This window comes from Nomascus leucogenys, chromosome 4, assembly GCF_006542625.1.
Source record: "Nomascus leucogenys isolate Asia chromosome 4, Asia_NLE_v1, whole genome shotgun sequence".
NCBI lineage: Eukaryota > Metazoa > Chordata > Mammalia > Primates > Hylobatidae > Nomascus > Nomascus leucogenys.
The window spans coordinates 101,996,749-102,010,578 of NC_044384.1; the positions used below are offsets into that span (position 1 = coordinate 101,996,749).

The 13,830-nt window shown below is 56.0% G+C and overlaps 1 protein-coding gene across 1 annotated transcript in view; it reads right to left on the reverse strand.

Annotated features, from left to right (window-relative positions):
* Window positions 1–1,297: 1,297 nt before the first annotated feature.
* Window positions 1,298–13,830, reverse strand: part of BSN (bassoon presynaptic cytomatrix protein) — a 113,735-nt gene continuing 101,202 nt past the window's right edge. Inside the window, exons 6-12 of the mRNA XM_030811770.1 lie at window positions 10,283–12,362; window positions 9,152–9,969; window positions 8,932–9,031; window positions 8,264–8,395; window positions 7,965–8,019; window positions 7,498–7,587; window positions 1,298–5,241 (exon numbers count right to left, since the gene is read on the reverse strand). Coding sequence (XP_030667630.1) covers window positions 7,979–8,019; window positions 8,264–8,395; window positions 8,932–9,031; window positions 9,152–9,969; window positions 10,283–12,362 — 3,171 coding nt within the window. The 3' untranslated portion in view covers window positions 1,298–5,241; window positions 7,498–7,587; window positions 7,965–7,978. The remainder of the gene's footprint in view (window positions 5,242–7,497; window positions 7,588–7,964; window positions 8,020–8,263; window positions 8,396–8,931; window positions 9,032–9,151; window positions 9,970–10,282; window positions 12,363–13,830) is intronic.

Genomic DNA, 13,830 nt, shown 5'->3' on the forward strand with positions numbered 1-13,830 from the left:
CAAGATCGTGCCATTGCACTCCAGCCTGGGCGACACAGCGAGACTATGTCTTAAAAAAAAAAAAAAAAAGTGCCAGGCGCGGTGGCTCACGCCTATAATCCCAGCACTTTGGGAGGCCGAGGCAGGTGGATCACCTGAGGCCAGGAGTTCGGGGCCAGCCTGGCCAACATGGAGAAACCCTGTCTCTACTCAAAATACAAAAATTAGCCGGGCTGGGTGGCACGCGCCTGTAATCCCAGCTACTCAGGAGGTGAGGCAGGAGAATCGCTTGAACCTGGGAAGTGGAGGTTGCAGTGAGCCGAGATCGTGCCATTGCACTCCAGCCTTGGCAACAAGAGTGAAACTCCGTCTCAAGAAAAAAAAAAAAAAAAAAGAGTCCCAACTTTCTGACGCCACTGCATTTGTGAGTATGTACAGGACTGTATCAAGGCCAGAAACAGGAGTAGAACGAGTGGCCCCAGCTACCAATTTGGGTGGAAAGATTGGAAAATAGGATGTTCATCAAGCATTGTTTACAATAGGAACACTGGGAACATAGTGCCTGTTCCTCAGGTTGTGTGTGGTAGACTTGCTACGAACTCATGGTGTATCTCTCTGGAGGTTGAGCACTGGAAGACGAACATTTAAGTAGCTGAATAAACGTGGAAATAAACAGAAAGCTAGAAAACAGGATATATTGCACCTTCTGGCTTCTGTTTAAAATGAAGACTGGAACAACAAACAAGAAAGAAGGACACGCATCAAGATGTTAACTCTGGGGAGAGGGCCAGAGGTGAAGCTGGGATTCCTGTTTATCTGTGTTAAAAAAAAAAAAAAAAAAGTCTAGCAACTCTGGGTGACTTTGGTAAGGAGGTACTCCTGACCATCTGAGGAAGGCCTAAGGTCTGGCAGCCAGCGAGAGTTTGGGGGTTGGAAAATTCGGAGCAAGGCAGAGAGGTGTAGGGCTTGTTGGCAGCACCAGGGGGCAGCACTTGTTCACTGCCTCCCTGGAACCAGGTCCCAGAAAGCTGTGTGTGCAGCCAACACCTGAAGGCCATGGAGGTGCTGCCCCTCAACAGCCTGCGCACTGACTGCCTGCTCCAGGTCCAAGCTTGGGACCTCCCCTTGGGCACCTTTGTGGAGGGCCCATTGTCTTTGGATGGCTTGGTGTGGACTCAGCCCCGTGCTGTGCCAGCACTTCTGCAAGTTTGTCCATCCTTTTCCCTTTAACCATGGACAGGATTGTTGCAAATTTGGGGATTTGCTCCTTCGGCTAAGCCTTCCCACTTGAGAAACCATCCCAGAAACAGTCTGTAGGTTGTTTATATCAAGTCCTTTTATTCTGATACCACAGAATTACCTTGTCACAATACAGGGGGAGGGACACTGAAGTACCACGAGTTCTCACAGAGCACAGAAGGACAGCACACAATTCACAAGGTCATGTAGAGGACTCGGGTCATTGCACTTACAACTGTAAACTTGTTTGTTTGACTTTGTACAGCACTCTTCCCCCCTCAAATAAAGAAGGAGAGAAGGAAAGAAAGGGAGAGAGGGAGGAGGAAGGGGAAAGCAAAAACAAGACATGAAAGCTAGAGGAAAAGGTATTGAGTGGCCGCCACTCTCCAGGGTAGTGCACTTGGAGAGAAGGAGCTGATTTGACCCCAGAAACTGAATGAGGCAGAAACACACACACACACACACACACGCACACACACACGATCATGTGCATACACATACAATATCTCACGACTGCCATGGCTCTCCAGTGCCACCCCAGTGCACATGGCAGCAGGGCTGCTGGCACCCAGGGAGACAGAGATGGCATCTCCGAGGAGTTTCAGTTGATTAGGCCTGTCCCTCTAACCCTGTTGGAGTCCATGATGACAAGTATTTACAGCATGGGGGTGGGTAAGAGGAGAGGGGATGGGACAACAGGGCAGGACCATACTGTCCTGGCAAAGGACCTGCCTGGAAAACTCCCTACAGGCTCCAGAAGACAAGGCATAGTTGCCACCACTGCTGTTCTTTCACTGTGGGCCCTGAGACCACATGCTCTGCCCAAGGACTAAGAGGATGATGGTAGGGGGAGGGCTGTCACTGTGAAGTGAGTGCACTGGGCCCTGAAGAGGGCAGAGAGAGGAGGCAATGCCCTTGCTCATGATGCTGGGGAGACGGGTATGGAGAAGGCCTGGGCTGCATGCTGGAGACTCCTTGCCCATTTGGAGATGTGTCTGTTGCTCTCTACTTCCCAAGGCACCAAATGCTGGTCCCTCAGCTTCTGGCTGCATTGTCCCCAGAGTCACAACTGCATCCATGCAAGGGCCAGGAAGGACAGTCCATGGACCAGAGGCCTGCTCCAGCCACCTTCACAGAGGGGCGATGATGTATCCTGTGGGTACAGTGGGGGATGAGGAGTGGCAGATGTCAGAATTTCAAACTCAGAGGGCTTGGCCAGAAAGGAAATTTGCTGAAAAGTCAGTACTTTAGAGCCTGAGACTGGGCCTACTGGAGGCTGACCTCCTAACATTTCCCTGCCTATTCCCTGCTTCTTGTCCCATCCCTTGGCCTGTAGCGGAAAGGACTATTGTCTTGGTCTCCAAGGCACATCCTCACACAGACCTGGTCCTGGGTGGCCAGAGGTGTTAGATGATGGCTTCCCTCAGCCCTTGCTCAGATGGCTGCATTCAGCCCATACCTGATCTCTGGGATGAGGCAGGTATTCCATGACTGGGGTGAGGCCAAGTCCCAGAAAGGCAAGGGTGTTAAGTCCAACACAAAGGTTGGCAGCCTCCTGTCCCATCCATAGCTACCAGAGGTGAGCGAGGAGCCCTCTCTGAAGGGGTGTGTAGACCTTATAGAAAAGCATGAGAACTGCGGACCCCTGAGAAATGCACGGTGCAAACCAGAGCACTCTGGATGAAAGTCAGGCCTTGAAGGGTCAGGCAGCTACTGCCTGCCGCACTCCTGGCTCAGTGGTAAAAAAGCTGATGAGCAGCGGGATGCTTGGGCTTTGGAGAAGGGGGTGGGCAGGGAGCATAGGTCCTGGGGACAGATGCAGAGAGGGTCACACAGGACCTTCTGTAAGATATGCTATTGAGAAACTTCACAAGAAACTTAGCTTGAAGCCATTGTTTATATGAACAGTTCCAGATGACCATTGTCAACTGTTCTCACCACAAGTGCCAAAGGCCCAGCTCTTCCTGAGCATCCATTGACCCCCTACCTCCAGCCCAGATCTCCTGGCTCACAGTCCTTTGAGCCTCCTAGCCACAGAAGAGAGGCATGAAACAGGTGCAGTCAAGATCTGGGGTCCCTCGGGCACAGCCTTGCTCTGTTCTTGCCTCTGCCTCTCTGGCCATGGATACCGCCCAGCTCTGCCCTTGCGTAGTGCCCTCTGGGAAAGGGCTGTCAGATGCCTCTGGCTCAGGGTTGGGGTAGGAAGGGAAAATGACAGATAGACAGAAATCCTACAGCAAACCTTCAGAATGTCCATACACACATATCCTGTGCGGGCTACCATTGCGTCTGCTCTGGGGATTCCTTTTTACCTGCTATCCTGGACAGAGAAAACTGCAGGGTATGTGGGGGCCTTGTACTGCCTGCCCTGCAGCCTGGCACGCTCAGGAAACAATTCTGGCAGGTCCTCACTAGCTTGTGCATAAGTCAGCTAGAAGTGCTCCTGAAGGAGAGGTTCTGAGGCAAAAAGAACTCCAAGCAAGAGGGTCAAGCATTTAAAATGGATGAAATCGTGCAAAGAGGCTGCGAGCTGTGCATGCTCCACTGCGGGACAGGCGGTGACTCACCTGGCAGCAGCGAGTCCTGCCACAGGTCAAACATGCCACAGACTGAGAATTTCACACACACAATGGGAGCAGGGGTGGGGTGGGGGTTTTATGAGTGTATCTATCCAGTTTCTCAATTGCATGTTTGCAATTAACTCCTTATACATAACATGGAATTTATTAAATATTAACAGTTGTCATTGAGGGTTTATATTTCATTGCATAGAACGTTAGAGATGAGACTTGTGGCTGTGCCCCAGATGAAAGGAGGCCCCCAAGGGAAGGGCCTTGGGGAGGAATGCTGCCCAGTCCATCAGATGGGAAGACTGCCACATTCCCCCGCACAGGGCTCTGGGCCTTTCCCTTGGCTGGCAGAAGTCCTGGCCCCTCTGCTCTGAGTACACCCACTGGTGATGGCTTAAGAACGACTGGAATTGCACAGTAAACAGAGGCGGGCTGGGAGGCCTCCCTAGACCTCGCCGTGGGGTTGTGCTCTTGGTGGCCTGCTGCCCCCTATTGCTTCTAAGTCAACATTCTCCCTGTGCTGAGCAGGGGCAGAGCAGAGAGGAAACCAAACCATCAGTCACAAGGTGGTGGTGGAGGGGGAGAGGCAAGGGAGTGAGCCAAGAGAAGAGAGAAAGGGGGAGAGAGAAACAAAAGAAAAATGTTTATGAGGTATACACGTAAATCAAACTGGAATGATTAAGGCTGTTCTTGAAATCAAAAGAAATCCCCAGGTGTACGAATGAGGAGCCGGCTGGTTGAGACAATGGCGGTGCCGCTGGGATGCTCACGATGTCTAGGGGAATGGCTTTGAGATGGTGGCAGTGTGCTAGCACGCTGCCACCCACGGGCTGGGAGAAGCCTCAGCCGGCGCCCACGCTGCTTTTCGGTGCTATGGCCTCTTATTTCAGCGATGAGACAGTGTTAGGTCCTAACGTCTGTAAAGTTCTCCCAACCCCTGGCCACATGGAGGTCTGCTCCAATGTCACCCAGAGGGCACGTGACAGGGGCAGGGCCCTGTGCCACAGAGGGATCCGGGCCAGCTGGAATGTGAAGGAAACGGAGCCCAGGGCCCCCAGCCCTCAGTCAAAGCCCCTCTCCAAGGCTGTGGAAAAACTTCTGGCATCTCGGAGGGAGGGCAGTGTGTGCCCAAACTCTGTGTATAACGCATGGGAAGCCTGGCCGGCCAGGCCGCAAAAAGGCGGCTGTGGGAAGTACGGCAAGACACCGTGGTGGCAGGGTTTCTGGAGAGGGTCCTCCCTCCCAACGAGGGCTGTGCCTTGAAGGTGGTGCCCTGCAGAGAGCAGCATCTCTGGAAAGACAATCAAAGGTTCCCCGGCCAATGGTCCGACTTGTCCAGCAGATGCTTCACCCAGGCAGCTGCTGTGAGAAAACATCACGTCCTCAACTGAGGCCTGCCTGCCACGTCCCACCTGGTGAGTCTTTGGGCCAAGGGTTTGCCAGATTGTAGATGCTTGAAAGAGAAAAGGAGGGAGGGAGGAAAGAAAGAAGAAAAGAAAGGATTCTGTCAAGAACTGTAGATAGCTGCTTCTCACCCTCACATTCCTCTCAGCCATCTGCCTGTGCTGGCCACCTCCTCACTCACGGGGTGCCATGCCACTCAGGCTTGGGAAGATGGGTGCTTGGGCAGGTTGGAGGTCACAGAGAGGACAGCAAGAAAGAAGAATCAGGTCAGCCAGGAAGGGACACTTCTTTTAATGTAACAAAAGTTCCTTTTTTTTTTTTTTTTGGCTTAAGAGTGATGGAGAAGGGACTTGGTTTGAAATGGCAAACCTCTCCAAGCCCATCTCTGAAATTGCCATAAGAATTTCAGGAGAGGGATACTCACGGCAGCACTGTCCACTTGACCCAATCATTAGCCGAATGCTAGAACTCAAGGGAGATTTCTTTAACTATAAAGTCAGTGGTCTCAGTGGCCCACCCACACCATGTGGCAGGACGCAGAACAAAGCTGTGTCTGTGCTTCCTTTCCCTGCTCAGGAACCATACCCTGGCCCCAAACCCAAGGTAGGTACTGCCATGAATCCAGGCCATGGGCTGTCCCTCCTTCCCCTCCTCTCAGCACCACTTTTGATTTCACATCTGTTCCAGGGCAACTCCAAGGAAACATCGGCTGAGCGGGAAGCCGCAGGAAGCCTGCTGTGAGAGGGTGAAGGCAGGAAGAACGCTGAGGGCTGCACTATGGCTACTGTAATTAGAATAAATTCCAGGCTCCTTACTTGGCCTGCACAACCCACCCCAGCTGGCTCCCACCCCCTTGGACTTTACCCCTGACCACCTCTCCCCTCCACTGTGGCCCTGGCTGTGCTGGCCTTTTCCCTGTCCCTGGTCCCATCCCAGCATCCGATCATCCATCAGTGCTGTTCCCTCCCCTTTTTTCATCCCACAGCAGCCATCCTCCTCCCTCAAGCTCCCCTCACGTATCTTCGGCTCTGAGCACTTTGTCTAGAGCAGACCCCACTGCTTCCATAGCTCTGCTTCGCTGGCTTTATAACACTTATCACTTTCAGAAAGTACCTTTTTAATTGAATTTTATTTTTAAACTTATTTATTCTCTATCTCCTTTAATGGATTGTCAGCTTCAGAGGGCAGGGACTTGGTTTTGTTCTCTGCCATATCCCCAAATCCTGGAAGAGTGCCTGGCACATACCTGGGGCTTGACAAACATTTGTTGAATAAATGGATGGAAGCCTGGGCCTTTCCAGGGCCCCACTGCTTTTCCAGAGAGAGGTAGCCTGTGAGGTATCACACCAAGCTCCTTCCCTCCCACAACCAGTGCTGGCCTGAGCCCAGCATCTGCCAGCCCCAGGGCTCCCTTGAAGTGACCTGCTCACTGACCGCCAGGCCCCACCATGGATAACACATACATGCCTGTGCACCGTGAGAAGCACCATGAAGGGGCAAGGAGGGAGAAGAGGAGGGCCCAAGGGCTATGGGATGATGGTCAGTGGTCCTGGCTGTGCACAGAGCTGTACCAACAGCCAGGCGATTCTCCTCCCACCCAGGATGATGCACTTCCTCCTCCTCCCACAGAGGCAGGGCCAAGGCCAGGGCCAGGGCCAGGACAGGCTCCAGGAAGTGTCCCATCCTGCTTTGGCCACTGCAGCCCAGACAGGGCGAGGGCTCCCATCCTGAGGCCCTTCTGCCCTTTCCCTGAGCTGACTTAGTCTGGGGCTGAGACTCCCTTTCCTCTATGTCCCTTCCTGTCTGCCTCTCTATTCCTTCCACTCTTCTATCCTGTAGGCCACAAGCTCAGCCTGTGAAGCCAGGAGTGCTTTGACTTCATTCCCAGAGCTGCAGATGCGGCTCTGTGGGGTTTGGGGACTCTAATCTCTTCCAAGTGGCTGGAGCAAAGGCACCAGCAGCAGACATCAGGGAAGAAGCATGTTCCCCTACAGGTGCCACAGACCACCATGTCCTTCAGGATGACTTTGAACTCAGTGCCCAGCACATAGACTTCAAGTTGTGAGGTGTAGTTGGCCGTGCTGGGCTCTTCTCCAAGGGTGCCACCTGACTTGTCTGGCAACATCTCAGGCAGCTCTGTGGCCCCTGCCTCTGTGGGGTGGAGGGCTGCTGGGCCCATCACAGCTGAAGGAAACCCAACAGGCCCTTCCCAGTTCACACTTGTCAGAACTGGCTAGCTGTCATCAGCCAGGCCTTGGCCCTTCACCCCTCCTCTGGCCCATCTCACCCTGATCCTGACACTCACTGTTATACGCAGAGTCCAGAGCTGCGCCCAGGCCTCTGACTCCAGAGATTTTTCCACAGCAATGATACCTCTCTTCATTTCTTCAAGAGCCTGTGGAGCATTTACAGAGGAGGGCTGGAGAGGAGCTGCATCCCCGGAGGCCTACCTACAACCCAGTGCCAGCCCAGTGCTGTGAGAGCCCTGCAGGGGATAGCAGATGGTTTGAAAGCCAGGGCACTGGCCCTGGCTTTGGCCCCTCCTTTGCTGGGGACCCCTACTGTGTTGGCCCCATGGTAGGGGCTCTGTGCACAGTGTCCCTCCATTTTCTCCTCCCACATTCAGAGAAGGGAACATTGCAGCTCTGGGCACTGAACCAGCCAAAGACTGGACTCCTCCCAGAGGACCCCTTCGGACTTAGAGCCCCAACCCCACCCCCAGTGCCTCGGGCCTTTCCCAGAAGAGGCAAGGTACAGGCTGCTTGTACTCACCATGCTGGGCATGGTCACCAGAATGAGGAAAATTTTTTGCCAAAAGCAGAGACAGCTGTGACAAAGAAAGAGGAGAGAGCCATCAGGAAATTGGGCCAGACCCCTCCCAGTCAGGGCCACTTGGCATAGTGAAGCCAAGCTCAGCCCAAGGGGCAGGGACTGCCCAGAGAACAACTGGGCATCAGCAGGTGGGCCCTCTGGCTGGCCTCTGCCTGGGTGACTGAGTCTGGAATCATCTCACAGACCCAGCCTGTATCAGAGCAGCCACCCACCACAGACCAGTTGCAGGCAGTGCATACCTTCCGTCAGTTTGCCAGCTTGCTCGGCTGCCCCGCCAGGGAGGATCTTGGAGAACATGCTCTCCCCATCGGCACCTGGCTGGCCGGCGGGAGCCCCTGGGGTTCCTCCAGGCCTGGCTCCAGCCTTCACACCTAGGAGGAAAGAAACCACCACAATGAGCTATGCACAGCCTGGCTCTTTAGGGTCTGAGAGGGCAAGTACCCACGAGAGAATCTGAACACAGGTACCCCATGAGGTGGGAAGGTGAGAAGGAGGCTAGGGGAATAAAGAGAAGAAGGTAAGAACAGGAAGACAAGGGGTAGGAGGAGGCAGAAAAAAGGAAGTTGAGGAAGGGAAAGAAGAAGAAAGGGAAAAAAAGGCAGAGAAGAGGAGGAAAGGCGAAGGAAGGAGGGAGCAAGAAGCCATAGTCCCCACCCTGTGCTCACCAGTGCCTTCCAGCTTCTCTGCCCAGAGCTGCTTGGGCCCTAAAGCCCCTGTGTGGGTGACCTCATTGGCTTATTCTAACCCCAGGCTTGTTTTCTGCTGGAGAGGTCTACAGCCCCTGGGGTACCTTCTCAGGGATTAGTGAGGGCATGCAGTGTGGGGGAGCTCAGGGCACAGGTGGTATAGAGAGAGAACAGCCTGGGTGATCTGGGCCATAGCCAAGGGTGCCAAAGGATAGGCTCACCTGCAGGTCCAGGTCCTGGTGTTGGCTGGGCCTGAGGAGCCCTTCCCTGTTGCGGTGCTTTGGCTGTCCCTTTAGAGCCATTTGTCTGTTCTGCCCGTGGCTGCAACACAGAACCTATAGCTAAGATTCTGCCCATGCCCAGCCTGGAACCAAGGGGATGTCCAAGCTTCATTCATAGCATCTTCCCTGGTTACAACCCATGCATGGGAGCTCTGCTTACCGGTCCTGCTGGTTGAGGACCTGTGGCTGTGGTGGGGCCTGGCTGAGGCTTCCCTGCAGGCTGGCTGGCAGCAGGGGCTGAGCCCCGGGTGGTTGGCTGGCTCTGTTGCTGCAGCCGAGCCTGCGTCAGAGCCTGCTGTGGGGGCTGCAGCCCAAGACCTTGCTGCTGCTGCTGCTGCTGCTGCTGTTGCTGCTGCTGTGTCTGTGGCTGGCGCGATGCTGCCCCAGAGGGTATTTGCCTGGATGATGGTGACTGTGACTGCTGTGGTCCTGGAGCTGCCTGCCGACCTTGCAGCTGCGGCTGCGCTTGGGGTTCTGCCTTTGACTGCAGTGCAGCGGGCCCGGAGTGGGCTTGCCGGGAGCCCTTCTTGCTGTCAGAGGCATGATGGTATGTGGATGGAGCACGGGATGGCTGTGAGTACTCAGCAGAGCTGGGGTACCCAGGCTGACCCTTCTTCGGCATAGCTGGAGCAGAGCTGGGCTGAGAGTGGGGCCGGGCCTCATGGCGACCCAGGTCCCGAGCATGTGGTTTGGCAGCACGCCGTCCCGGCTCCTCACCAGTGTGGCGGCCTGAGTGCCGCCCGTGGTCACCATGGTGCCGGTGTTCCTTGGCTGAGGCATGGCGGCCTGGGCCACCCTCATCATGAGGCCACAGGCCCTCCTCAGGGGGTTCATCGTAGTCATGGTAGCTGTGCCTGGCAGGGCCTCGCTTCTGGGAGGAGGAGGAAACTGCATGGCCCCCGTGGTGCCTGAACCGGTCAGAGCGGGCATCCCGGGGCTTATCAAACCAGTCCGTCTCCTCCTGGCCCAGGTGATACGCTTCAGAGACCAAAAACAGAATACCATCAACCCCCGGGCTGGCCGCAGGGGGAGGCCTAGCTGAAGCCATGCAAAGAAACCAAGAGAGTGGGTGCCACAGCCACAAGCAGATCAGCAGGCCCCCAGCCCACCCTCCCGCAACCAGGGACCAGGGCACAGATGGAGCAGGCAAGGGCAGCCTGCCTGCAGCAGGGCCCACCAGATGAGGCGCCAGACCAGACCCTGCTGGCACATCTTAGGGCCCAGGGCCCCACAGGTAGGCAGGCCCCCCAGCTGCTGAGTATCCGCAGAAATCACCCCTGGCTGCCATTACCTTCGCTGTCGGAAACCACGCAATGGGAATCATCCAGGATGTAGCCCTCCTCACGCTTATATGCGTGGGCCCGAGGTCCGTCCTTGACATGTTCCTGGACATCAGGCATGGAGTGGCTGGAGCAGAACTGTGGGCAGGTATCCCCACCGGGAGGGAGGGGCCCTCCGGCAGGGCGGGGCCTCCCCAAAGGACTGACAGGGCTCTCCTCTTCAGAGGCCTGGCTCCGCATGGGGGGTCGTGCCCGGCTGTGGGCCATACTTAGGGATGAGGGCTTGGGGCCCACTTTTTGAAGTCGCTCCACAGCCTCCCGTTCCCTTTCGTACCCCTTGCCCCGGCCACTGAAGTCGTGGCTGGACAGCTTCTCCCCACTGTATGCAGAAGGTGCCCGGGACCGGCTGCTCCCGCCATAAATGCGGTCGTCCTCCTCCACTGCGTCCCGGCTGGACATCCCATAGTATCTTTGCTGCTCATACACATTCTTCTTGAGCCCATAGGTGATTTCATCCTGGAACTTCCTGCCCCGAGAGACCAGGCTGCTGCTGACTGCAGGTGGGGGGTAGGACGCCAGGTCTGACTCCACGTCCTTGGCCTCTTCAATAGGCGAGAACTTGGATATCTTTTGCTCCATGCCCTGCTTCCGGTGCTTGCTGCGCTTTGAGGAGACGGCAGCTGGAGCCAGGCTCTTGGAGGGATGCTTGGGCCCCATGGGCCCTGGACCATACTTCTCTACTCGAGCCCCATGCCTGTAGTCACTGTCACCATAGTAGTGGGTACTGGCTGGTCGACCATTGCTCTCCATGCTCCGCAGGTGGCCACCCTTCCCGCGGGGGTCGTATGAGTCCTCCTCAGATTCCTCCTCTCCTCTGGCATAGCAGCAGGACAGTGTGGGCCCCTCAAGGACACCTGTTTCTCCAGGCTCCTTCCCTGGACGCCCACTGCTGCCTGGCCCCAGGGGCTCCAGCCGCTGGCTATCAGGAGCAGTAGAGGTGCTGTCCTTGGTCAGTTCACTGATGTCATCGATCATTACGTAGTTTCGAGGAACGTTCTGCTCCAGACTGGTATAGTGTGAGTCAGAGGGGTAGGTGGGGGCTGGGCTCTGGCTCACACTGCCACGGTCACCAGCCCGGGGCACCTCAGGGACCTTGCCCTGCTCATAGCCGCTGCTCACTGCTGGGCCACTGTAGCTGGTTTCAGATGGGGCTGAAGACATGGCCACAACGGGGCTGGCGATCACCTCATAGTTGGTGGGCACCTTCTGCTCCAAGTCCGCTAGCGATGTCTGGCGTGGCTTTTGCAGTGGGGCACGGCTATCAGCGGGGACTGGAAAAAGGGTGCTCTGTGTGGTTGGCATGGGTGTTTGGCCTGCATAGTGGCCTGTGGGACGGAAAGCTTGCTGGTTTGGCAGGCCAGGCTCAGCTGGGTAACTGGCGCCAGGAGGAAAGGCAGGAGCTGGGTATGTGCTAGGGCCAGGGTAGGTGGGGGCCTGGTGGGCTGGGAATCCATTCTGAGTTGGCCCACCACTGCCTGCAGAATACTGTGGGGCCGGAGGCTGGAAGCGGGGCTGCTGGAAGGCAGTGGGACCAGAGGGGGTGGCAGGAGCAGCGGCAGGGGCAGGGAAGTCCACAAACTGGCCAGCGGGAGTGGTGCAGCCCTGGAGCCGCAGCTGGTTGAGCTCACTGTCCGACAGGTAGTCACGATGCTCGCCAAGACCACGCAAGGGTGGGTAGTCACGGCCACCCCGGTCTTTGGCCAAAGACTCTTTGCGTTGTGTGATACCCAACTCCAGGTACTTGAGCTTGGCGTCAATCTCCTTCTCCTCCTCATCCAGCTCCGCCTGCTTCTTGCGCAGCTTGGTGGACTCATGCTCCACCAGCCGCAGGTCCCGGTCCAGCTCCCGGAGCAGGCTGGCCTTGGTAGCAGGGACAGCGGTGGGCCCCGTCAGCCCTCGCTGCAGCAGACTGGCTGCATACAGCTGTGGGGAGGCCTGGCCAGCCAGGGGAAGGTGAGCCTCCTCTGGAGGGGGGCTGGGCAGTGTCCGCTTCACCTTGCGGACCAGGCTGTTGGGTGGCAACGCCGACACCTGAGACAGAGGGAAGGGTGGGCAGCACTGAGACCCAAGGTGTGGTGACTTGATGGGGTGTGGGGTGGCAGAACCCAGGCCTGGACTGGGGAAGGAGCTGGGTTCCATCTTGCTGGTGCCCTGATTTACCAGGCAGCCTGGAGGCCTACCCTGCCCACCCATAGGCCTTGGTTTCTTTGCCATAGAGGGAAGATCTGTGATTATTTTATAGCCCTTCTCTTTCCCAGAGCTTTGGGAAGCAGGAGGGTAGGGGCACATTCCCTTCATGCCGATGTCCTGTACTAGCCCAGCACATGGCTTTGAGAACCTCTGCACATCTCCAGTGGGCCTGCCACCCTCTGCCTCACATTGAGGTAAGGAGAGTACAGCTGTGGCTCTGGGTTTGGGGCCTAGCAGCTGACAGGGGTTGAGATCAGTGGAGTATGAACAGGAGGCGTGGAGTGGAGAGGGTCCTGGGCCCGCCAGGCTCCCTAGAGGATCATGGGAAGGGACACATGTGGATTGTATGCCAATCGTGGCAGGCTCTGAGTCATTCTGCGTCCTGCCCTAATCCTCTCTAAAGTGGCAGGCTTCTCAGCTGCCTGCCCACCCTCTTCCTCTAGTGCCCTGCACCGCCCTTCTGCCAAACCCTCTGGGCTGTGCTCTTGGCCTGGTCCTCAACTCCCTCCATGTCCCTCGGTCAACCTGCTGTTCTCTGGAGCCACCCGTAAGTCCTCTCCAGCCCTACCTCCAGCAGCATGGCTTCCTGGTCAAGGTTCCCTAACAGTGCCTACCATGGGGTCCTCCTTGCCTACCCTGGACACTCTGCATTGCCTGAAGGTCCACATTGCCTTGCAGTTCACTCTGCCTTCTCCCTTCTTCTCTAGCTCCTAGCCTTCCCAGAATGCCCCATGCCCTTGGGTTTCATGGACCACTCAAATTCCAAAATATACTGGGAATTGACTCCTATAGGATTCTTACTTTTTACCTTGCCAAGTAACTACCTAAAAACCTCTCACCTACATCCACCATACGTCGTAATAAAAATTATAGTGTGCCCTCAAAATTTCAGGGTGGGCCTTTTATGGATAAATTTAGCCTTTTGAACCCCTCACTCTGTTGTCTCTTATTTTGGCATGCATCATGAGTGCCTATCATGGCCTGGTCTCACATGGCCAGCCCATGGGACCTCTGTGCCTGCAGCCAGGACCACCCTGCCTCTCTGACATGCCCTCCCTGCCAGCCTAGAGTCCTGATCCCACCCACACCCCTATATGGCCTGCATACACCAAGACTTCACTACCCAAGATTATCACCTCCACAAACCCCATTCTAAGGCTCCACTTTTCTCCTCTCTGTGTCACACCCTGAAAATAGGCAAATCTACCTCACGATGCCCCTGGCTCCTCCCTCCTCTGCCAGGTCTCTTCCTTCAGCCCATCCTCCCACATTCTACCCAGGAAACTTTCCAAAACATCTGCTTTGTCCC